Source organism: Heterocephalus glaber, unplaced genomic scaffold (assembly GCF_053883595.1).
Source record: "Heterocephalus glaber isolate CG9 unplaced genomic scaffold, H.glaber_assembly_v1.0 deba00001760, whole genome shotgun sequence".
Taxonomy (NCBI): Eukaryota; Metazoa; Chordata; class Mammalia; order Rodentia; family Bathyergidae; genus Heterocephalus; species Heterocephalus glaber.
Genome location: NW_028258457.1, coordinates 3135848 through 3159089, shown reverse-complemented (window position 1 = coordinate 3159089; position 23242 = coordinate 3135848). Strand labels below are relative to the sequence as shown.

Genomic DNA, 23242 nt, shown 5'->3' with positions numbered 1-23242 from the left:
GTGGGTGGTGGACATTGGGGGTTTTGCCCACTGGTTTTCTGGCCAAGGCACTAAGTTGTCCTTTGGGGCAAGTTGGACAGACCCCAAACCCCAGATGCAGGGATGGATCATCCAAGCAGAGCCCTGCAGCCTCTGAGGTTTCCAGGATAGTTTGGGAGTCAGCATGTGACGCCAGTCAGCCCTGGGAGATCTGCAGGCACACAATGCTGAGGCAGCTGAGCAGGACCTGGCTGGGGTTATGGACCATCTTGTTATCACAAGGCCCATGAATGATGCTGACACTCAGGACAGCTGTGCTGGGGGATGAGAGAGAAGACTCCAGAACCCTGTTCATGTTCCTGGATCGAGTTGTACCTGACTTCTTCTGTCAAATGGCCCATACATTTTTTCCTTTTTTTTAATGCCACTCAAGAGCCCTGAATTCAAGTCTGGGTTCTGCTATGACCATGAACATGGGTCTCAAATGCTAAGCCAAGTTTCCATTTAGCTATAAAATGTGTTAGGTGCCAGGTGTGGTGGCACATACTTGTAGTCCCAGCACTTGTGAGGCTGGGGCAGGAGGATCACCAAAAGTTTGAGGCTAGCCTGGGCAGAGAGTTCAAGGCCAGCCTGAACTACAGCTTGAGACTGTCTCAAAAATAAATAAGTAAATAAAGGTGTGAGATGAGGTAACACATGAAATGAGCTTAGCATGGAGACCCACACAGGAGAGGGTTTTTGTTTTTGTTTTTGTTTTGTACTGGGGATCGAACTCAGGACCTTGCACTTGCAAGGCAGGTGCAGACAGTAGTGTTTTTTTTTTGTACTGGGGATTGAACTTGAGTCCTTGCGCTTGCGCAGCAGGCGGCGAAACCACTGAGCTAAATCTCCAGCCCAGACAGTAGTGTTTTGCTGCTACTGTGCCTTTTTAGGAAGAAATACATGATCTCAGGTGGCCCAGGAGCCGTGGAAATAAAGCAGAAAGAGACATGCCTGAGAGAACCTGTGCCCCATCACCTCTCAGGGTAGGAAGACTGCAGATGTGATCACTGGAGGAGCCTAAGGGGGCCCAGTGCTGGGGCAGAGTGAGGAAGGGAACACAGGGAGAAGCAGGGCCATCTCAGCTCAGCTCGAGTGTCAGCTTGTTTGCAGGAGGCATAGTGGTGACATGGCTGCAGAATCCCACTCGGCCTCCCTGCTTAGCACTCGGGTGCTGTGTTCCCAGGCAGAGTCTCATGGCTGTCTCTTCCAGCACCAGAGATTGAACCCAGGGCCTTTGGATTGGGCTACATCTCCAGCCCTTTTTATTTCCTCTTTTGTTTTTTGAGATAGGGTCTTGCTGTGTAGCTCAGCAGTAATCCTCCTGCCTCAGCCTCCGGGTGCTGGGATTACAGGTGTGCACCACCACACCTAATATTTATTTTTGAGACAGGGTTTCACTAAATTGCTAAGTTGCCTGACCTGGGCTCAAACTTGCCATCCTCCTGGCTCAGCCTCCCAGAGTGCTGGAATGACAGGTGTGTGAGATGTGTTTTCTGGTGATTTGTTAGGCTGGGAGGGGCAGCACAGCCACACACAGGCACACAGGAGGGGTGGCCTAGACACAGGTTTTATTTCTGCTGAGCAGGGCCCAGGGCAGGCAGGAGGCTGGGCAGGTGTGGGAGGCGTGGAGTCCCGGCTGGCTGCTGTCCCAGGTCCTGGTTAGGGTTGGGGTCTGGGGTGCACAGAGTGGGCTCAACCCACTGGCTTGACCTTGGCGATGAAGAGAGCAGCCGCCTTCTCCAGGAACTCCTCCCGGGCCATGGGGGAGCTGGGCCTCCTCCCAGCTGCTGCTCGGTCCATGGCCAGTGCCAGGCTGTCTGGCCCCAGGCGTGAGCCAGCCTCCAGGTAGCAGGCAGGGGTGGTGGCATGGTCCCCGGCACCCAGGGCACCCTCTAGGGTGTCCAGCACAGCCTGGCCCACACGGCGGTCAATGGTGGCCAGGCCTGGGGCTTCCAGCAGCTGGAACAGGGCACTGGCCCTAGCCACGAACTCCAGCAGCACGAAGCAGGTGAGCATGCCAGCCCGGAACACGCCCAGCGGCACCGCTTCGTGATCACGGCACTGGATCTTGTGCAGCAAGGGGGCCACCACCTCCTCTGGAGCCTGGCCGTCCCGGCAGATGTGCCGCAGCAGCTCGCTGTAGGTCCTCCCGTCCAGCCCCGGCTTCTTCCTGCGCCCGCTCTTGCTCAGGCACTCATAGGCCACGCTGACGTTGTTATTGAAGGCTGTCCTGTGGGTGGGAGGACAGGGTGTTGGGGACACAGCCTACCTGGCACCTGCTCACCCAAGCGCCAGGCCAGGCTGGCCTCAGGACCTTTGCACGGCTGCACCTCCACCCCGAGGCTTCCCAACCCCCCTCCATCTTTGCCTCCTCCAGATGTTGCCTCCATCTCCCCTCCTTTTTTTTTTGGCACTGGGAGATGAAACCGAGGGCCTTTACACTGAGCTCCATCCCCAGCCTTTTCTACTTTTCATTTTGAGACAGGGTCTTGATAAGTTGCTCAGGCTGTGGTCAGACTTCTGATTCTCCTGCCCCAGCTTGCCAGAGTGCTGGGATGACAGGCGTGTGCCATCATGCCCCGCAGCCCCTAGCTGCCTCTTGCCCCAGGCAGGAGCTGGTGTTCAGGCAGAAACTGGCCCCAGGCACACTGCACTGTCCCTGTCCTTCCAGATGTGGCCACTGCAGGCCTGTGTGGATCTCCCCACTCTTCCTATGGCCCACAGTAGTGAGCACGAGGACTGCAGTGCAATGCAGGGAAGTGGCCAACTCCAGGGGCCTCCCTTGTCTCCTCTGGGGTCAGCTCTGAGATGAGGGGCAGGTTCCTGACACACTGCATCCTGACCTCGTGGCTTTGCCCTCGAGGGCCGGGATACGTTAGACACTCAGCACTGCCTCAGGGCTCACTGCAGCTGCCCAGGTCAGGGCGTAGGGGTGGATGTGCTGTCCACAGAGCCTGCCTTCCAAATCCCTGTCACAGAGTGAACACTGAGGCCAGGCTACGGCATTGGTGCTCGGTACCATGCTGCGTCTGTTTCCCACATAGCGCCTACTGGAGTCACTCGATTCCGACCTGGAGTGGCCTTAGCGTCCCCAGTGCTTGAGTGAGTGATGCCACAGGGAGCCAGGCAGATGCCACTGTCTTTCATGAGCCGCCCTTAGCCCCACTTCCACCTTCGCTTTCTTGTTGTGGGGGTGGCTCTGAGTTCTGCAGTGCCAGGCACAGATGCCAGGGTCCTGGGACAGTGCGTCTTTCCACTCTTGAGCCAGGCAGAGCTGTGTGACTTGCTTTAGCTGCTGCGATGGAAGGGAAGTCATGCTTGGGCGCTTTCAGAGCCACTGCAAACTAGGCGTGGTGACACAGGCCTGTCATCTCATCCACTGGGGAGGCTGAGGCAGGAGGACCATGAGTTTGATGACAGATAACGTGTGACTTAGTAAGACCTAGTCTCGAAAATAAAAAGGGCTGAGGATGTAGCTCAGTAGTGAGTGCTTGCTTAGCACGGGAGAGGCCCTGGGTTTCATCTTTGGCCCTGAAAAAATAAGAATAAAGAAAGAGGGCTGGGGATTTAGCTCAGTGGTTCCACCACCTGGCTCAAAACCCCAAGGTCCTGAGTTTGATCCCTGGTACCAAAAAAACAAAACAAAAAACAATAAAGTCACTGTCCTGTCCCCAGGAACTGCCTCCCTGTCCCAGGGCTGTGTACTCTCATGTCAAGATAGTGCCGTGGAAGCTGCAGGTGGTGGCACACGCCTGTCATCCTAGCACTCAGGAGGCTGAGGCAGGAAGGTCACCATGAGTTTGAGACCAGCATGGGATGCACAGTGAATTCAAGGCCAGCCTGGACTACATAGCAAGACTCTGTTACAAAAAACAAACCAAAAATGATGGTGCAGTGGAGCCTCCCTGTAGATCCCAGTTGTGTCAAAGTCACATGGTAATTGGGTGTGTCTAGTCCTAGGCATGATGTGGCTGCTCCATACTTCTTTTGTCTGTTTATTTTTTTTTGGTACCAGGGAATCAACTCAGGACCTTGTGCTTGCAAGGCAGGCAGGGTGCTGCTAAGCTAAATACCCGGGCTCCTGTTTATTTTATTTTAGTTTTTTGGTACCAGGGATCGAACTTGGGTCTTTGCACTTGCTCAGCAGGCGGCGAAACCATTGTGCTAAATCCCCAGCATGTTTCTTTTAAATTTTAAAACAGGGTCTCACTATGCAGTTCAGGATGGCCTCAGCCTCAGCCCCTGAGTGCTAGGGCTACAGGTGTGTGCAGTCATGCCCGGCTTCTGACTGAAACATCTGTGGGCCGAGACACGCCCGGCTCTGTGGCCTGGTTTCCCTCTGCCAGGCATCAGACAAGAGGCATCTGCCTTCTGTCTGCCCATGACTCTGGCAGCTGGGGGAAATCCCCGGCCCTCCTCTGGTTCCTGGGACATCTGTGAGGCGCCGTGGGTGTGTGGCTCTGAACTGTCCAGACCTGCCTTCCAGGGCTTGTCCTCCACCTCCGGGCCTCATGGTCTTGCAAATCACTGAGCTCTGACCTTGCTTTCTTCATCTGGAGAATGCGGACCCAATCCCTGCCCCTCGGGATTCCTGTGAGGATGGATAGACCTTGCACCAGGAGCCCAAAGGCTGTGCCTGGCACATGGGAGAGGCCCTGTGTCTCTCACCCCCGGCCCCATCTAGCCATGCTAGCCAGGTGCTGTTTACCATGTGTTTCTGACCTCACACAGGGAGACATGCAAGGCGAGAAACCACAGCCCAACCCGCTGAGACCTGGGCAGTGCAGAGGGACTGGCAGAGGCTGCCCAAGCCCAGGCGGCTCCTGCTGAATCATGGGCGGGTGACAGGCAGGCAGAGCCAAGGCGGCGAGCTCTGAGCCTGAGTGTGAGCCCCAGCTCCACCAGGGTTCTGTCTGCAGGATGGGGACAAGGACCATGGGGCACTTGGGAGAGCAGATTGCAGGGCTTGTGAGCATCTGACAGAGAAAGACAGTGTATTTACAAGATGTCTCCAGAAAGGGCCCTGGGAGCTTACACCCCCCACTCCTCCCAGTACTGGGGATGGAACTCAGGATCTTGTGCTGGCTGAGCTACATCCCCGGCCCCTATACCCCACCTTTGACCAGTGGCTTTCAGTGCAGGGGACGTGGGATAGCAATGGCTGTCACACTGGGGGAGCCCCTAGCCTGGAGCAGGTGGGGGGCAGGGATGGTCCTCAGTACCCTGCAGTGCCCAGGATGCCACACAGAGCACAGTCCGAGAGCCAGGGGCCCTGGCCTGGCTGGTCATCTGTGTGTCTCCTGGTGGTGGCCTGCAAAGGGTCAACGTGCCTCTGACTGCCACAGTCAGCAATGTGGTGGCCTCAGGGGCCATGCTCTCAGGCCTGACTCCTGCTCTGCTCCCTGCTGGCCTCCCGACAGCATTTCCTGTTTGTGCTCCAGGGAACTTTGCAGGCCAGTAAGGCAGGAGGCCAGTGGGGACACAGAGGGTGCCATCACCTTTCCTCCTCCCTGGTGCACGTGGCTCTCCTACCTGGCTGTCATCTCCAGACACTTGGGCTTCCTCAGCCCCTGGGGGAGCCAGCACTTTGCATTTCTCCAGAGACACCTATAGAGGGCTGTGGTTGTCTTCACCCCACAGCTGCTTCAGGAGACATTTGCTGTGGCCACAAATGTGCCATGGGACTTGGACCTGCCCCGATGATCTGTCCATTCACAGCCTCCATGGTCAGATCTGCAGGGGACCTTGTCCTAGCCATGTCAGCTGACACAAGCGACCTCTTGTAGGTCAGGCCGGGTCACTCTGTGCACAGTTCCCTTTATGCTGCGGCACAAGGCACAAGCCCTAATGAAGCCTCTTCTGGATCACGGATTCCTGGCTCTTGGAGACTTCTGTCTTGAGTAGTGTGTGCTGGCAACACGAGTAGCTGGTGGCCAAAGCTGGTAACACTAACGATGGCGGGGAGCCAGAGTGATGGGAAACTAGGGATATCTGAGAGCCGCCTCCTCTGGTGGCCAGGAGGGTCCTGGGGCTGCGGGTAGCGGCTGGCTCTGAGCGCAGGAGGTCAGCTAACACTGAGAGCTGAGAGCTGCTGGCAGCTGTGAGCACTAAAAGAGCTCCACTTCACCAATTTGTGATTTCTGTATGAGCTGAGCAAGAGCCCTCAGCAGACTGGTGGCACCGTGGAGGGTGGGACAGGGATCCTCCTTTTAGGGCCTGGAAGAAGAGGGGACTGTCACCAGCAGGCTCAAGAACCAGCCCAGGACTGACTCCTGTGGCCCCTGCCATTCTGCACTGCCTCCAGCTGTTGGTGCAATGTTCCTGTCCTGAGCTGACTGGTGATGCTGTCACATCCATCTGGATTTTCAGAACATGGCCTTCTCCAAACAGGACTTTTTCGAGTGTGGCCAGGTAAGTGGGGTCAGCTATAATCCAACAGCCGGTGTGCTTTGAAGAGGGCAAAGAGACACAGAAGTCAAGTGAGGAGGGACAAGGAGATGGGGCAATGTGACCCCAAGGCTGGGGGCACCAAGGACTTTCTGTAGCCACAAAGCGGGAAGAGGCAGGAAGGAAACCACCCCCCCACCCCAGAGCCTCCACAGGGAATGGGGTCCTGCTGACACCTTGATTTCAGATTTCTGGCCTGCTCAACTTCTAGAGAATACATTTCAGGTATTTTAAGCCACTAAATTTGTGGTAGTTTGTTACTGCAGCTTTGGGAGATTAATATAAATATCTTCATCTGTGATCTTATAGGGTGAGTACTTGGGCAGCGCTCAGCCTGGGGAACCATCCATGTTGGCCTTGCTGCTGACCATTTTTCCTCCTTGGAAGAGTCTCTTCTGGATGTCCCAGAATACCACATCCTTTTGGCTTGCTCCTTCTTCTTTGGTCTTGACTGCCAGTCATTTTCATGGTTCTCCAAGGCTGGGTTCCTGAGAGGGTGGTCCTGAACACCACAGCCCCTCCCAGTTAATAGCCTCCTATTCCAGGCCTGCATTGTAGCTGCAGACCCTCTGTCCATGCCCTGCTTTGGCTCCTGTGGGCAAGTAACTCCAGCAAGGTTCTCCACATCAGTGCTCCCCACCCCGGCCCCAGCAGGCCCCTCAGCTCAGCCCCTGAGGACACTGTGCCATCCGCCTTCCATAGACCTCTCCTCCTCCCCAGCCCCATCACTCCCCTGCCTGCTGTCATCTCGGGACACCCGAGCTCCTGCAGCCCCTGGGGTAGGGATGTCTCCTGCTGCTCTCTGGCCTGGCTCCTTTGGGACTCCCTGGGGACTCTGCCCTAGGGGAGCTGGAACCCTCAGGAGTTTGGACCCCAGGGACATCACCTCCCTTGGTGATTGGCTGAACACAGCTCTGCCTGGCTTTCTCCCAGCCCTCTTCCTCCTCCTGGACCCACCCCTCTAAAGGCACCATGCAACCACCTGCCTTGGGCTCCGCTTCCAGGGGTCCCTATTTTATGGTTTCTATCTAGATGTCCCCCAAGAGCCTTATGCACTCATAGATGGGGGTTTTGGAAGATGATTGGGTTGTGGGGCTATAGCTGACTTGTTCTTAGGTGGGGTCTGGTTGGAAGACAGGGTCACTGGGGGAGTGGCCTGGAAGGGTTTATTTCCCTTTCTGGCATTGCCCTTCACTCTCTGCTTCCTGTACGCTATGAGGTAAGCAGCTTTCCCCTTCCGCTATGCCACTGACCATGCAAGGACTGAAACTTCTAAAATGGAGCCTAAATAAACCTCCTCTCCTTTAAGATGTAGGTCAGTTTTTTGTCCCAGCAATGAATAAAGTGACTTAGACACCCTGAGATACCAGCTTAGACCTCCAGTCAGTGCCCTCTCTGACGTAAACCTGTCAGTCAGCTGCTCCCAATCCACAGTAACACTGAGTGTGAGCTCAGACCACTGCCACCCCGGGGACAGAAATGACCAGGAGGGCCCCTGGACCCCACACGAATCGGCCCCAAACCAGACCTTCCCAGAGCTGTGGTCCATACTGGAGTGCTAAGGTGGCCTCTGGGCCAATGCATCTGCTGGGTTTGCAGGGCCTTGAGGGACTGGGTCACTCATCTCCAGGCCCAGCCTTGTAGCTCTTGGTTCTGGCTGAGCAGATCAGGATCACTTGGAGATGCTAGGGAGGTGGCTGGCAGGGGTGGCCCGGCCCCGATTGCTCTGTGACCTTGGGGCCAATCCTCTCGTTTCAGGACCTTCAGAGCCAGAGGCACTGGGGCTGGGGGTGCAGCTCAGTGGTACACACAGGTCTAGTGTGAGGTCCTAGGTTCTATTCCCAGCATGCAAAAACCAATCCGAGCCAAACCAAATAAAAAAAGACAGCCATAGAAGGGAAGCGCAAAGGCAGCGACAAAGGAGACCCTGGGTTGAGCCACTTCCGCCCCAACAGGCCCAAATACACCTCCACCCGCCCAGGACCGCGCGGACTACAACTCCCAGAGTGCCCCGCACCGGCGTCTGGGAGAGTAGTGTCTGCGCGTGGCACGCTGGGAGCTGTAGTTTGACCCAAACCACTCTGCCCCGTCATAGGAAGCATATGGACTACAACTCCCAGAGTGCCAGGACGGTGCCTGTGAAGAGAGCGGGGGGGGGTTCAGCGCGAGACACGCCGGGAGTTGAAGTCCAGCCCCCGTCCCACCCGCGCTGGTCCGCACCTCTGCGAGTGATGAGCCAGGCGAAGATGCCACAGAGCGCGGCCTAGGCGCTGCTGCTGCAGCAAGAGCTGCCCTGGGGGTTCTCCAGCGCCGCCGTTGGCCGGTGAGCGCAGGCCCATGTTCTCGAAGTAGTGTGCCAGAAAGGCGATGGGCTCCTCGGGCCGCGCCTCTAGCACTTTCAGCAGGGCTGTGCGCAGCATCTCCGTCACTCCGACTTGTCTCAGGAAGTCCTCCTCGCTCTCGACCGCTGCTGCCGTCCGGGACACCGACGGGCGGCCACTGTCCGTGAAACTGCCCGCCGGTGTCCCCGCCGGCCGCCGCTTCTCCACTGCCGCCATTTTCGCTGAGGGCCGGGAGCCGGAAGCATTGTAGTATTCCACGGCGCGCAGAGGCCTCGAGGCGGCCATCTTACTTGAGGGCAGATTTCCACCTGCCCCTCCCCCATCCGTGAAACTCCAGAAAACGAAAGAAAGCCATCCTTTTCCCTAAGTCTAATTGGCATTGTCTTTTGCTTCTGTTTGCATATAGTGTGTTGACTAGAGCTCTCGGCTCTGGCCCTGAGCCTGCACTTTGCCAGATTCCAAAATGGCTCGGTAAGAAGTGTTTGATTTCTGGCATGAAGCCGTATTGCTTGCCATCTTGCTAGTGGGCGAGTCCTTTATTAGCGTGGTTTCTTAGCAACCAGTCTCCCTGGGTATCAGAGAAATCTGACCTATCGCGAGGTTGGGGGTCGGTCCAGACCGCATTTCTGCCACTCAGCCTAGCAGCCTGTGTTTGACTTGAGCCTCCCCAGGCTGTACTCTTCCTAACCACCAGATGGGGCGTTCTACCACTGCGTCTGCTATAGTTTAAACTGCTATGGCTCCCCAGTTCCCTCAGGTCCAAGTTCCTCCCTTTGCTGTCTGGAATCGCCTGCCCTTCAACTAGCGATCTCATTTCTAGCCGCTCTCCCACCCTTCTCGGCTCCTACTCTCCCTGAAGACAAGCGATTTTCCCTCCATAAACCTCCCCTCCGTGTCCACGCTACCTCCCCACCAAACAATTCTCTAGCCCTTTGGAGACTCCTAATTTCTTGTTACACTGCAGTGACCCCTCACACAGAAGCGTGCATAAGCCTGGTGTCTCCCAGCCCGGCAGGCCCTGGTTTCCCCGGCCTGGCTCTAGAGGATGTGTGAACACCTGTCGCCGGGCAGTCGCCCGGTGCAGCGTACCATGAGAGATGTGCAGAGGTCTCAGGCTTCTCCCAACACGATAAGTGTCGCCAGTGGTCAGACCACGTGGCCTTTATTCTCCAGCAGTGGACCCTCAGCGTGGTGGAAGCCCGGCCAGCTGGGGAGAGGGGTCACAGGCCTGTTGGGCCCCAGGGAACAGGGCGCATAGTCAGCCCTTTTGCTGCCCAGAGCCCTGCAGCTGGGTGCGGGGAGTGGCCAGTCACCCCGCTGAGTCCTGTGCATGCAGCAGCCCCAGAGAGACGGACGGGTGAGAGAGGTCCCTGGCTGCTGGCCAGCAGTGTTTCCTCAGGCAATAGGCGCCCAGGGCTAGCAGCAGCAGCAGCCCCAGTGCCACGCTGCCCATCCACAGGGCCTCAGATGGCTGGACAACCTCAGGGCTGGACGCTGGAAGAGCAAAAGGAAGATGGTCAGGGCCCTGGACACCTCTGCAGGCTCCACAGCAGCCCATGCTGACCCAGGGGGCTGAGGTCTTACCAGGGACACTCAGTGAACCTTCCCAGATCTACCCAGGACCTTAAGGGCTGGACCTGTCCCGCAAGGTGGCCACTGGCCACCATCTGCATATGACATGGAGATGCCTGAATGGAAAAGAGCTGCCTATACGACCACAGTGTCTTTCTGCGACTTAGTGTGAAAAACTCAAAATATTATTAAAAATAATGTGAAATGCTTGGCTTCACACATTTTCATGTTTACATGTTGAATTTTCTCCTCTTTCCTCTCGCTCTCTCATTCTCTTTGCAGTGCTGAGGATGGAATCCAGGGTCTTTGCACTGAGCTCCATCCCCAGTCCTTTTCAAGTATGTTATTTATTTAATCTTTTTGGTACTGGGTGTTGAACTCAGGACCTTGCACTTGTGAGGGAGGCGGTGGTGGAACCACTGAGCTAAATCCCGGGCCCCTTCTACTTCTATTTTTGTTCTATAGGCTGTACTCCTAGTCTGTAAAGCTCAGGGTCTACAGAAATCTCCCGCCAAGGAAGCTCACTGGTCTGATTGGGAAATTGAGGCTAGCCGGGGCAAGACCATTTTCTGTCTAAAGTTATTTGTCTGCCTGTTTGTTTATTTGTTTGAGACAAGGAACCTAGTTCAGGCTGGCCTTGAACTCACTGTGTGGCCCAGGCTACATGTGTGTGCCATCACACCTGGCTTGTCTAGTTTTGAGCCAGGGAATCCGTCCCTCCCAGTCCCAGTCCCCACCCTTGGGCACCAGGACTCACAGGTACTTGGGTCTGCATTCCGGCCCTGCACGTACAGGTTGGCTACCTGCCCACCTGGCTCCAGGCGGCACTGGAACCAGCCCTCGGGGCTGGAATTAGTCAGCAGTGGTGCACCCAGCCAGGCCCAGGCCCCGGCCATCCTCCTCTTGTAGGCATCCAGGCCCCCGGGGGCCAGAGTCCAGCGCACAGCCACTCCAGACCCGCAGGTTGCCTGGCACAGCAGCCCCCAGCCAGCCCCTGCCTCCGTCGCTGCTGTGGGAACCTGGCGGATCTCAGGGCGGCAGCTGTGGGGACTGTGGGGGCTGGGTGAGGGGGCCTGCTCAGGGGTGGCCTGTGGGGAGGGGGTGTAGGGGGGCTCCACCGAGATGATGGAGTTGGGGTGTGCTGTGGAGATGAAGTCGGGGGGCTCCAGCGAGGTCAGGTCCGAGGGCTTCAGCGAGGTTGGACTGGGAGTCTCTGGCGAGGTCGGGCTGTGGAGGACTGGAACACAGTGGAGCCATTTTCTACTGGGGCTCAGGCCCAGCTCCTCCCTGAGTGTCCCCGTCTGGCCCCTCCAGGACCCTCCCAGACCGCTCTGGTGAATGCCGAACATCACAGTGGGCAGAATCAGGCAGGGGACCCTGAGCCACCTCCTTCCTCTTCTTCCATCCTCCTCCTCCTTCCTTTTTGTGGAAATGGAACTCAGGGCCTCACATATCCTGGAGAAGTGTTCACCACTGGGCTACAGCCGCCTGGCCTTTTTAATTTTTGGAGACAGAATCCTGCTAAGGTGCTCAGGCTGGGCTCAAACTTGGTGTCTTCCTGCCTCAGCCTCTCAGAGATGATAGGCCTGTGCCGTCAGGCCTGGCTCGTAGGGTCTATACACATCCCAGGAGTGTGCTTGCCTCTGGGTCCCTGCCTCTGGCCTGTACTCCAGGCCCTAGTTCTCCATGCTAGGACCCATGGCCAACTTCCTGACGTGAGTCTGAATGTGAACACCACCCAGAGCCCACACATATGTCAGTCACAGGAATTGAGCACCTGCTGTGTGCCAGGGTCCATTCTAGCTGCTGAGGACATAGCCCCGGATGGGACACACAGATTCCCAGCTATGTGAACCCAATGGTGGGGGACAGAGAACAGGTACAACGGGACACAGAGGACACCAGGTGTCAATGAAGGGACAGGAGTGTGTGGGCACACCTGGGGGTGAGGGTGGGCCCTGTACCCAGGACGCTCAGGGGCAGCCTCATTAGGGTCACATTGGAGCACAGAGCTGAGGAAGTGAGGGGAGTAGTCCCTGGGGGAGGTGATCCAGGCAGAGGGCACAACCTATGCAAAGGTCCTGAGGCAGGACAGAGGCTGGTATGTACGGGGAACAATAAGGAGGCTGATGTGGCTGGAACAGGGGGAACACATTAACAGGGCTGGTTGTGCAGGGGTCTGTGGCCTGGGGTGGAGCAGAACTCTGACCCCAAGGGAGGTGGGAGCCATGGAGGGTTTTGGGAGGGTGGCACCCTAGGGTCAGCACAGTGTAGGTGCTCAGGAAACATCTGTTGAATTAATGACTCACTGTCTGGCTGACACAGAGTGGCGCGGTGAAGATGGAGGCCAGTCTTCCCAAGTGCCCCATGTGTTGGGCACTGTGTCTGGCCAGCCCCGAGTGGAGCCACAGAGAGGGTGGGCACTGTGATGCCCTTGGCCTGGGGTGGCCAGGAGCAACCTGCTCACCTGGAAGGGGCTGGCGGTGGCTTAGCTCCAGGCCAGGCAGCTGCATGGTGGCCTGGCAGTGTAGGGTGGCTGGGGCGGGGATGCTCAGGGTGGGTAGCAGCCAGCGCTGGGTCACCCAGAACAGAGGGTCCTCGGTCTCCACGGCTGCCTCTTCTTCAGCCTCCTCCCGGCCCAGGGCCTGGAGGCCCTCCAGTTCCTGGTCCCCCAGGAGCAGGGAGAAGGAGAGGGTGTCTGGGTCCTGGGGCGTGACGCTGTGGGCCGTGCAAGCCACCTCCCTGTCCCGCCCCGGCTCCAGGGTGGCCGGGGACACGGTCAGCTGGTCCGGGAAGGCTGTGGGCAGAGCGGGCCCAGGGGGAGCCCCGATGTCAGGCTGAACCTGGTGGAGGGGCAGGGGCGCGCGATGAGGGGTTCCAGGTGGGGTCTAGGGGACACGGGGGTGGAGGGCGAGTGGCCCTGAGGGTGTGGGCGAGGTGCATGGGGCTCACCGTATACCAGGACTTCCACGAGGTGCTGGAAGGTGCGGCTGCCGCAGGAGCCCCTGCACACTCGTGTGCCCGCATCTGCCAGGGAGGCGCTGCGCAGCCAGAGCACGCTGCGGCCGGGTTCTGAGCGCACGGTGCCCAGGCTGGTGTCTAGACCTCGCCAGTGCACGGCCGCCGTGCCGTGGGCACAGGCCAGGCTGCAGGTCAGCTGCTGTGCTGTGCCCAGCGCCACCACCACCACAGGCTCCGGGGGCTCCACCAGCAGGGGCTGGCCTGTGGGGACACATGCTCACCGCAGGCCCACTCAGCCGGACCCCGCCCAGTGCCTTTGCTGGAGCCCCAGCCCCCCCCACTCCTCCCTTTTCCTGAGCCCCCCCCAGCTCCGCACCCCCCCCATCCCCTTCCTTGCTCACCCCTGCCCGGCCGAAGCAGCCCCAGGGACAGGGCCAGCAGCAGCTCTAGGCCCCACAGCATCCTGTCCCTGTGTCTCCCAGGGTCACCGGGCGGCCGCTTAAGTAGTGGTGCTTGGGTCTCATTGCCCCGCCTGCTGTCCAGGGGGTTCCCAAGGGCCTTTCTGGCCTGCCCCCCACCCCCGGCCCAGCCATGCTGCAGAGGAGAGGAGGGCTGGGCAGGGTCAGAACTGGTGGGGCGGGAATGTCTGATGCTGCTCCTGCTCCAGGCGTCCTCCCCTGCGTGGCTTGAAGACATGGACAGGAATGGCGACGCTGTAGCGTGGGCCAGCATCTTCTGGGGTGCTGGGGCCCAGGGCCAGGGTCTCTGTGGAGTTGGGACAAGTCGCCAGCTGCCTGCCTTCCCTGTCCCACAGAGAGACCTAGGTCTGGGGTCCAGAGGGCTCTGGGCTGCTCCCCAGCCAGGTAGCTGTCATCATGAAGTCCAGGAAGGTCTTTCTCAACTGTGGGACCCACCTGGCCTTTCCCTCTGATCCCTGTGTGTGCTCTGTTTCCCCGATGCCTTCATGGCCTGTTGCCACACAGCTCTGGGGTGACATCTGACACACATGGACCCTGCGCTGCTGTGGAGGAAAAGCCAGAGCCTTGCACACCCACCCCCTCAGGCAGCCACAGGGTCTTTGCACAGGCAGTGCCCATCCCTGCTCAGCTTCTGCCCAGTCCCTGCCTCCCCACCTGACTTTCTCCAGGGGCCTTGTCCACCGGGCCTCTGCACAGTCCTGGCTGCAGACATGGAGTCCATCTTGGGGAGGGAGCTGGCCTGCTGTAGGCCCAGACTGACCCCAGCATATGGGAAGGAAGGTGCGCATCGGTCCAGGTTTGGCCTCAGGTGACCTCTGGGTGTGCCTCAGTCTCCCCAGTATGGAATAAGGGAAGGCAGCCAGGCAGCACGGGTGCAGGCACTTTGTCAGAGCCAGAAACTGAGGCTCAAGGGAGGGTGGAAGTAGAAGGGAGAAACTGAGGCCCAGAGGGAGGGGCCTGTGTCTGAGGCCGGGTGGGCCCTTTCGTGACTTGGGCTGTGGCTTCTGTGGCCCCTCCCCCGCACCAGGCCCTGTGCCGGAAGCTTCACAGGAAGGCGGCTCCAAGTAGCAGGCCCTCCCAGGGAAGCTGGGCCCTTAACCTGGGCGGCGGGCTGGAGAATGGCTGCTTCCCAGCCCCTGACCCCGCTTCCTGCGGCCCTCAAGGCCAGCACCACAGGCCAGGCAGGGAGGGGTCAGTGGGCGCCAGGCGGGCTGAGGCCACGGTGGGCCTGTCCCCCCACCAGGCTCTGCCCGGACAGTCATGGAGCTTGGGCCAGACATGCCTGTGTGACAGCAAGGGACAGACACATAGATGAGGACACAGACAGACAGACAGACAGACACACACAGACGCACACACGTGTGTGGTGAGCAGGAGGGGACAGGTGGGCAGGGCCCACAGGGAGCTCTGGGCAGAGGGGGCAGCGAAGGCAAAGGGCTGGGGCTGGGGAGAGGGACAGAAAAAAAAGACAAGCCCGAGATAGAGACACACGAGGAGAGGTAGATGGAGACAAAGACAGAGTAGGAGACTTAGAGAGCTAGAGAGAGAGACAGAAAAACAGACACATATCCCTGGGTGTGGTGGTGCTCGCCCGCCATCCAGCACAGGCATGAAGCAGGCGGAGGCAGGAGGATTGCCCCAAATTCAGAGTGGCTTGGGCCACACAGAGAGTTCAAGGCTGGCCTCGACTGTGTAGTGAGACTCGGACTCAAAAAACCAAACCGAAAAAAAGGAAAAGGAAAGAGACGCAGAGAGGCAGAGTGACAGAGACAGGGCAGGGGGGCCACTGAGATAGACGGGCACAGAATGGAGACTGGCTGGGGACTTGGTGGGCCGAGGAGACCATGAGGAGCTGGGACCCCGGGGCCCTCATCATTGGCCAGGCCCTGTCCGCCCACCTGGGCGCCTTTCCTGGGCTTCCTGTGTCCGGCCCCACCGCCTTCCCGGCACCGTCCGGCCCGCCCGGGGAAGTCCTCTCGGCGGGGGCGGCAGGAAGCCTCCTTCCCATGAGGGTCCAGCCCCCGACCCGAACCCTGGCTCCTGTGCAGGGAGTGTCCCAAGGCCGCCTGGCTCCGCAGCCAAGGGTCCCGGCACCCCCTCGCCCTCTCAGTTTTGGGTCCTCAGGGCTCCTTGGGGTGGGCGTCAGCCCCCTGCTGGGGTTACCAAGGAAGGTGGGCGACAAGATGGAGATCGGGCTGAGAGGACGCCTCGTTCCATAAGTAGTTGGTACGGCTACCCCGACACTCGACAGCTGTCACCCGGCTGCATGGGCCACTCGGGAGTGGGGGGGGCTGGGGTCCCGCTGCCCGCCACACTCTGCTCCAGCCCACGGGGCCTCCGTGTTCCTGCTTCACCTCTACTGAGCGGGCTGAGGGCCTGGTGGGAGGGCTGACAAGGGGACCGAGGTAGAGAGGCCACAAGCCGATGTACTGGGCTCTTTGGGCCAACTGGTGGCACCCACAGGATGGGGCTGGGCTCTGGTAGCTGACCCAGGCTTGCCAGGCCACCCACACCCACTGGGCCTGGGCAGGGGCTGGGGCTGTGCAGCCTTGGGATGCTGACAGCCTCCACAGTCCTGCTGTGAGCTCTCCTCACCTCTTCCCTGCCCAGCCTGGCCAGCTGGGGAGGGGTCCTGAGCAGATGGCTCGGGCCCAGGTGACCTCAAGGGAGCTGGGTGTCCAGCCCCAGTGGCGTCCCCTGCAGCATCAGGAGAGGCTGAGGATCCTTGGGGGTCCCTAGAGGTGTTTGGGGGGGCCATGGCTGGCAGGGTCACAGCGGGGCTGGGGCATTTGTGCGGGACTCTCCGGGAGCCCTGCCCTGTCCACTGGGTGGACCGGCCTAGCCCCTGACCTCTGGCTCTGTGGTGACTGGTGAGACCCTATCCACCCTCCCTTGGGACCGTACTGGTCCTTGCCCCTGCTGATCTCCAGCTTCTGCTTCCCTACCAGCCTCTGCCCAGATGGAGCGAGACGCCTCCCCGTCTCCCTAAGCCCAGTGCCCATTTCTCTGCTGCAGATGGAGTGGGCACTGTCTGCTCTTTGGGGACCTTCATAGGCCACCCATCTCCCTCTGCCTGCTGTTCCTCATCACCCTGGATCTCCTTGTACGAAGCCTAGACTCCCAACTCCAGCCTCCCTGGTCACCTCCTCTCCCCTGCCTAAGGGCCACCCTGTCACCTCCTTGTCCCTGGCTCAGGGGGTGATGGCTGAGACGCTCTTTGGTCCTCACTCATCTGCAGGTTCTGGTCACCACCTTGCCTGGTTCTTGGTGTTCCTCACGGGCAGTGGACTCACTGAGAAGGGGTCTGTTTGCTCCCAGGAGATGAGGACCCCAGGACATGGGCTGCATCTCCTCAGGCTGTGACTCAGCCTCCATGTCCAGCCTGAGGCCAGCAGTGCCTCCTGTGTGTCACCGTATTCCCATGCCAGGTAGGTGCAGTGGCTGGGGTGGTCACCAGTCTGGGGGCTGGCACAAATAGTGCACAGGTATGTCCCAGGTAGGGCTCACAGCGTGGGGGGTAGCAGGGTGTGGATGCCCTCATGGTAACTGCTGTCCCCAGAGCCTTTCAGATGGGTCCCCTGTCCTTGCCTAGGCAAAGACCAGTTAATGGCCAGACCCTCTGTGCCCAGTGAGCTGGGGCCAGGTTCTGGAGTTGAGGATCCCCCCACCCCATGAGGCCTCCCTGGCTGAACATCATCCGACCACGGGTGGTAACAGGAGCATGGCTCTGGGGTCAGCTGAGAGGGCTGGGGTCTCAGGACAGCTCTGGAGATTGGAGCCTGGATCCACTGCCCTAATGGTGGAAGCCTTGCTGGCATCATTCATGTCTCTGGAGCTCGGGCACACCCAGAACCTTTCATGTGGCCGTGCTTGGAGAAAGGGTTTCTTTTTTTTGGTACCCAGGATTGAACTCGGGTCCTTGCGCTTGCAAGGCAGGCTACAGAACCACCGAGCTAAATCCCCGGCCCTGGAGAAAGGGTTTCTGCAGATGTAGTTGGTCCAGTGAATACTGAGTAGGTGGCCCTGGTGTCCTCTGGAGAGACAGCCGTGTGATGACAGAGACAGGACTGGAGTGACAGGGGCACACCCAAGGGACTCCTGAGACCTCAGGGAGTGTAGTATCTGTTTGGGGTGGATTGTGATGAGGCCACCTCTGCAGTTTCCCCTGCATCCCTCACAGATCTGTGTATGGAGCAGGAGCAAGCTGAGGGAGCAAGCAGAACACAGCTGGAGGACCCCGGGCTCAGAAGCCCTTCAGATTTAGCCAGGCTTGGTGGCACACACCTGTAATTCCCCCCACTCTGGGAGGCAGAGGCAGGAGGACCTCAAATTGGAGCCCAGCCCGGACAACTTAGCAAAACCCTACCTCAAAATAAAAAATATAGGGCTGGAGATTTAGCTCAGTGGTTTCACCACCTGCTTCGAAAGTGCAAGAACCCGAGTTCGATCCCCGATACCAAAATAAATAAATAAAATAAATAAATACATAAATAAAAACTATAAAAAGCCCCGAGGATGTAGCTCAGTGCAGAGGCCCTGGGTTCGATCTTCACTACTGGGATGGGGGCAGGGGGAGGACAAAGTACTTAAGAATAAACTGACAGGGCTGGGGATTTAGCTCAGTGGTTTCGCCGCCTGCTGCGCAAGAGTAAGGACATGAGTTTGATTCCTGGTACTCCCCCCCCACACAAAAAAGAATAAACTGACAAAGCATGAGGCAAGGGGATTGCTGCAAGTTGGAGGCCAGCCTGGGCTACATAGTGACAAACAAACAAACAAACAAACTGACAAAAGGTGTTCAAGAACTGGGCATGGTGGTACACATCTGTCATCCCAGGTCCTTGGGAGGCTGAGGCAGGAAGATCAAAAGTTCGAGCCCAGCATGGACAACTTAGTGAGATCTTGTCTCATAATAAAGAAGGGCTGGGCAGATGTAGCTCAGTGGGAAGGCCCTGGGTTCAGTCTGGAGTACCATCCACCCCCTATAAGATATATGGTATTTGATAATTTACAAGATTTATTTTTATTTGTATTTCATTTCATTTCATGTCACCCATTTCTCTTCCTCTTTGCAGTGTGGCTTCTGGACTCTTGAGGCTGTGTCTGCTCGCAGCCCCAGGTTTGGGATCACGTGACCCATCTGAATACCCAGGGTACCGGCTCTGTGGCCAGGCGGTAGAGTTCCCAGGTCGCCTCTTGCAGATGCAGGCTGCCCCGTGGCCAGGAGGGCGCCTACCGCTGGCTGTGAGGCCTTGAGTCTCCTCAACCCCAGCTGAGACCCGGAATCCCAAAGATGCATCCTGCTTCCTGTTGTTCCCAAGGGGTTGGGACACAGGGCTATGTCTGGGGACATTCGTGGTTGTCATGACTGGGGGCGCCCCTGTATGGAGCTGGTGGAGGCCAGGGACTCTACTCAGAACCTTGCAGTGCCCAGGGTGCCCCATGTCGGTGGACTGGGATGCAAAGGCCTGGGCGCTCTGGCGGAGAGGAGGTAGTGAGAGATGGATAAACGGGGCTCTTGACTGTGGGAGTTGGGGCTGGGCTGGGGGTCAGTCACCCCCAGAGCAGAACAGACCTCTAGGGACGCCCGCCGCTGACGGATTTCAGGTTCAGGGTGGGAGCCAGGGTGCTGGAGTTTGGGGTGAAGAGCAAACTCAGCAGGACAGGGAGGATCTGGGGGGGAACCCGGAGCAGGGTTCTGACGGTTGGGAAGCGGGCTGCACCCCGAGCTTGGGCGTCCGGGGCGTGTAGAGGGGCGGTGAGAGGAATGTACCGGGTTCCTGAACGGAGTTCAGGATAGGGGGTCAGTGCCTCGTTCAGAGCCGGGGTCAGGGGTCCCCGTTGACACTCAGGACTCCGCTGTCCTTGCAGACAAGGCAGCTCTACTAGGGCTAGGCAGCCCTCGCCCCGCCCCCTCCGCGCCCCTCCGCAGTAGGCCCCCCCTTCACCAGGACCCGCCCCTCTTTGCTCAGGGGAGCCGCCCCGCCCCAGTGTCTACCGCGGCTCAGCACACCAAGACCGGACCCGCGTCCTCCTTGTAGAGCCCCGCCCCCTCGACGCCCAGACGTTCTCCTCCAAGCCAATGCCCCGCCCCTTCCACCTGTGCCCCGCCCCTGTGCCTAGGCCCCGCCCACAACTCCAGCCAGCCTCTGACTAGGGCTGGACTCTTGGGCTCCTGAGGTTCCTATCCCACAAGGCATCGCGCGCCGCCACTGTGGCCGCGCCAGCGCTCAGGGCGTTGCACTTGCCTGCAGAAAGGACGGATCCCAGGAGGGTCTGTGGAGGCTGCAGAAGGCGGCAGGACAGCCACTCTCACGCTCCAGTCGCCCCCGGTGTTCGCCTACAGAGAACTTTGTCCACCTTTGTGCTCTGGGGACCGAGACCCCCGTGCTAGAGGGTCTTGCTTGTGGCTTGGAGGTCCTAGGTGCTTGCTCAATGCGCGCACCAACTTCGTCACCAGACACCTGAATCATGGACCACGTGCTGATGGTCTCCACACCCTGGGGGCTTGCATCGCAGGGGAGCTGGCATTATGGAGCTAGGGGCTAGGGCCATGTTGCCAAGGCTGGGATCCTGTTGCTAGGGGCTGAGATCACATTGCCAAGGCTGGTTTCCTGTTGCTAGGGGTTGAGATCATGTTGCTAAGGCTGGGATCCTGTTGCTAGGGGCTGAGATCATGTTGCCAGGGCTGGGGCCCTGTTGCTAAGGTCTGGGACCACGTTGCCAAGGCTGGGATGCTGTTGCTAGGGGCTTGGATCATGTTGATAAGTCTGGGATCCTGTTGCTAGGGAGTTGAATTCTATTGCTTGTAGCTGGGTCTTGTTGCCATGGCTGGTGTTCTGTTGCTAGGGAGCTAGGATTATCATGACAAGGGTCTGGTGCTAGGAAGCTGGCAGGGTCTTGTTTCTGATGGCAGGGTCTTGTTTCTAGGGTGCTGGGATTATGATGGTAGGGTCTTTCTGGCACCAGACCTTGTCTCTAGGATAGAGTCATGTGCTGGGCCCTGGGTTTAGTGCTTGCATGGTGGGGGGAAGGTGTGGGGAACTTGAGTGCTTTCCTTAAAGTTTGGAGGGCATTCTGGGATTGGCCCAATGGTGTTGGAAGTTGAGGTCCTGTTTGAGGTGATGGTTTTGTGGTGAGGACCCTGATGTTTTAGAGTCTGAGAGCATTGGAGGTCATTCATTAATTCAACAGGTTTTTTCTTTTTCTTTTGTGGTATTGTTGTGGCAAAGTGAACAGCTCAGTGCTATAGTCAAGTGTTACAGCTCAGTGTCACAGCCAAGTGCCATAGCTCTGAGGCACAACTGAGTGTTACAGTTCAGTGTTATTGCCCTTGGTCTTGGCTATCGCGATTTGAAGACTCAAGAATCCGATTGTCACTCAAAAAGGTGAAGAAAAACCTTTACTACACCGGCAGGCTCAGAGGAGTTTGTACTCTGAAGTCTGAGTGCCGTACCAGAAACGTGAGCCTTCTTATACAGGGATCTACAGGTTAGGTGAGCATGCTCATTGAAGCAGAGGGGGCAGAGTTACAGAACATTCCTGAAACACATGCCACGTGATCATGCTTGGGGAAGCAGGGGGTGGGGGGGTGGGGGTGGAGTCACAGAATGTTCCTGAAGGGGGTGGAGCTAACAGAACCGTTCCTGAGAGGACACAAAGTTCAAACAGTCACAAAACATTTTGAGGGGCTGGGGATTTAGCTCGGTGGTGCTGTGCCAGCCTCGCAAGGTCCTGAGTTCACCCTAGGTTCTGAAAAAAAAAAAAAAAAAAAAAGCAAGAGCACTGCCCAGCAGCACAAACTGGCATGGGCACCACTGAGCTAAATCCTCAGCTACTATTTATTGTGGTGGTGGTGGTGGTGGTGGTTTTTTTGTGGAACAAAACATTTTGTGGAGAGAAAAAAAACAAAAACATGGAGGGAAGGCAAGGGCCTGTCTTATTGCATAGTGTTACTCTATCAGTATGGGGATTGAACCTAGCCTTCACACTGAACTACATCTCCCGTCCTTTTCATTTTTAAATTTTGAGACAGGGTCTTGCTAATTTGCCCAGAATGGGCTTGAACTTGGGATCCTCCCACCTCAGCTGCCAGAGTGCCAGGATCACAGGCATGCAGTGCTAACTTGAACACACGTTTATTTGGTGCATGCTGTATGCTAAGCATTGTTCTAGGTGCCGGGGAGACCACAGAGCATGTGCTGCATAGATCCCTGGTAGAAGAACTGATGTTCTAAGGCAGGAGGACCTTAAACCCTATGGCAGTCAGCTTTCCATTAGTATAATGAATAGGTACAATAGGTAATCAGCTTATTCAGAGAAAAGGTTTATTTCAGCTCATGATTTTGGAAGTCCCAGTCCATGATCAATTGCCTTGTTGCTTTTGGGCCTGTGGGGAGGCAGCACATCATGGTGGGAGCACATGGAGGAGCAGGCTGTTCTCCTCATGGCCTGGAAGCAAACGAGAGAGACTGAAGAAGGCCCTGGAGTCCCACAGTCCCCTTGGAGAGCATGCCCTCCAGTGACCCAAAGGCCTGTCATTAGCTCCCACCTCTTTCTCCCCCTGCCCCCTGCATACTGGGAACTGAACGCCGGGCTTTTGCATGAGCTTCATCCCCAGCCCTTTTTATTTTTTATTTTGAGACAGAGACTCGCTAAGTTGCCCAGGCCAAGTTGCTAGGCTTGAATGATCCTCCTGTCTCAGCCTCCCATAGTGCTGGGATGGCAGGTGTGCACCACTATGCCTGACAAGGGCCACCTCTTAAAGTTTCTACCACTCCGAGGACCCAGCCTTTAACACTGGGACATATGGGGGATGCTCAGGACCCAAAGCCTGTAAACCCTAAGCATCATAAACAGGGAGTGCAGTGCTGATAAACCTTAGGACTGGTTCTGCAAAGTAGAAAGCCCTGATCTGGAGCCTGTGCCAATTCTTGTGGTGTAAATTCACCCAGCATGGCCTACAGCCAGCGTGGCATCAACCAGCTCATGGGCTTCCCCCACATCTTAGCCCTTGTGGTGCTGCCCACCCCTGTGCAGCAGGCCCCTGCCTCACTGTGTTCAACCGGGAGACACACAGCTGCGGGAGAGAGAAAGATCCCTCTCTGGCTCCCTCATCTTCAGCACATGAGCCCTCCCTTCCTCTGGACCTCAGTATCCTGTATGTAAAAGGTGGACTTGCAGTAGGCATGTTCGTACAAACTTATCATCCCAGTACTCTGGGAGGCTGAGGCAGGAGGATCGAAATTCCAGCCCTGCCTGAGCAACTTAGTGATTTAGTGAGACTGTCTCAAAAATAAAAACAAAGAAAGGGCTGAGGATGTAACTCAGTGAAAAGGCCCTGGGTTCAGGGCCCAGTACCACAGAAAAGGCTGGGGGACCTGCCAGCCTGGAGCCCGGGTCCTGGCCCTGCTCTGATCC

General features: G+C 57.8%; 2 protein-coding genes and 1 long non-coding RNA gene across 4 annotated transcripts in view; all 3 read right to left on the bottom strand.

The window, feature by feature from the left end:
• Positions 1-1570: 1570 nt before the first annotated feature.
• On the bottom strand, positions 1571-9057 carry Tpgs1 (tubulin polyglutamylase complex subunit 1). The gene is made up of 2 exons (XM_004866026.4): positions 8689-9057; positions 1571-2251 (listed from the first exon to the last, which is right to left on the bottom strand). Exons 1-2 carry the CDS (start codon positions 9024-9026, stop codon positions 1714-1716), a joined length of 876 nt encoding a protein of 291 aa, XP_004866083.2. The 5' UTR covers positions 9027-9057; the 3' UTR covers positions 1571-1713.
• A 785-nt stretch (positions 9058-9842) lies between these two features.
• Madcam1 (mucosal vascular addressin cell adhesion molecule 1) lies at positions 9843-14944 on the bottom strand. Its single transcript, XM_004866027.3, has 5 exons — positions 13745-14944; positions 13335-13604; positions 12850-13179; positions 11140-11619; positions 9843-10304 (listed from the first exon to the last, which is right to left on the bottom strand). Exons 1-5 carry the CDS (start codon positions 14073-14075, stop codon positions 10120-10122), a joined length of 1596 nt encoding a protein of 531 aa, XP_004866084.2. The 5' UTR covers positions 14076-14944; the 3' UTR covers positions 9843-10119.
• Positions 14945-22127: 7183 nt separating this feature from the next.
• LOC147821180 (uncharacterized) overlaps positions 22128-23242 on the bottom strand; it is a 12344-nt gene continuing 11229 nt past the window's right edge. For both annotated transcript variants that reach the window (XR_015447557.1, XR_015447556.1), the window contains one exon: positions 22128-22273. This is a non-coding gene — a long non-coding RNA (uncharacterized LOC147821180). The remainder of the gene's footprint in view (positions 22274-23242) is intronic.